The 840-nt window shown below is 50.6% G+C and overlaps 1 protein-coding gene across 1 annotated transcript; it reads left to right on the top strand.

The window, feature by feature from the left end:
• The first annotated feature begins 369 nt into the window (after positions 1-369).
• On the top strand, positions 370-840 carry LOC101664555 (60S ribosomal protein L23a-like). Its single transcript, XM_045298913.1, has one exon. The coding sequence runs from the start codon at positions 370-372 to the stop codon at positions 838-840; it is 471 nt and encodes a 156-aa protein (XP_045154848.1).

Genomic DNA, 840 nt, shown 5'->3' with positions numbered 1-840 from the left:
TTGGCTGTTGACTAAGCTTGGGAGTTTGAACTCACCCTGTAACAAGACTTCATGGTCAGATAAGCCTCTCAGGAACAATACTGGGGGTAGCCATATCGTGAGGGTAGGGGGAAGGGGGGGAGAAGGGAGCAGAAGGGGAGAAAGGGGGAACCAATGACAATGATGGATGTATTACCTACCTACCCCCCCCCAGGGGAACGAACAACAGAAACATGGGTTAAGGGAGACAGTAGACAGTGTAAGATATGAAAATAACAATAATGTATAATTTATCAAGGGTTCACAAGGGTGGAGGGTGGGGGAGGGAGGGAAAAAAGAGGAGCTGGTACCAAGGGCTCAATAGAAAGTAAATGTCGCCTTTTCACGAAGATGGCGCCGAAGGCGAAGAAGGATGCTCCCGCCCCTCCCAAAACGGAAGCCAAAGCAAAGGCTTTAACAGCCAAGAAGGCCGTGCTGAAAGGCGTCCACAGCCACAATAAAAAGAAGATCCGCACGTCACCCACCTTCCGGCGGCCCAAGACCTTGAGACTCAGAAGGCAGCCCCAATGCCCTCGGAAGAGCGCCCCCCGGAGAAACAAGCTGGACCATGATGCCATCGTCACGTTCCCCTGGACCACGGAGTCTGCCACGAAGAAGATCGAAGATAACAACACACTTGTGTTCGTTGTGGATGTCAAAGCCAACAAACACCAGATCAAGCAGGCTGTGAAAAAGCTCTATGACATTGACGTAGCCAAGGTCAACCCCTTGATCAGGCCTGATGGCAAGAAGAAGGCATATGTTCGACTGGCTCCTGACTATGACGCTTTAGATGTTGCCAACAAAATTGGAATCTTCTAA

This window comes from Echinops telfairi, unplaced genomic scaffold (assembly GCF_000313985.2).
Source record: "Echinops telfairi isolate 266 unplaced genomic scaffold, ASM31398v2 ScPeMD7_7457;HRSCAF=8495, whole genome shotgun sequence".
Lineage (NCBI taxonomy): Eukaryota > Metazoa > Chordata > Mammalia > Afrosoricida > Tenrecidae > Echinops > Echinops telfairi.
The sequence above is the reverse complement of the archived record's forward strand: the minus strand, read 5'-3'. Positions and strand labels throughout refer to the sequence as shown.

Bases quoted from the DNA above. Each gene is read 5' to 3' on its own strand.
- LOC101664555 (XM_045298913.1), top strand. From the start codon at position 370: ATGGCGCCGAAGGCGAAGAAGGATGCTCCCGCCCCTCCCAAAACGGAA.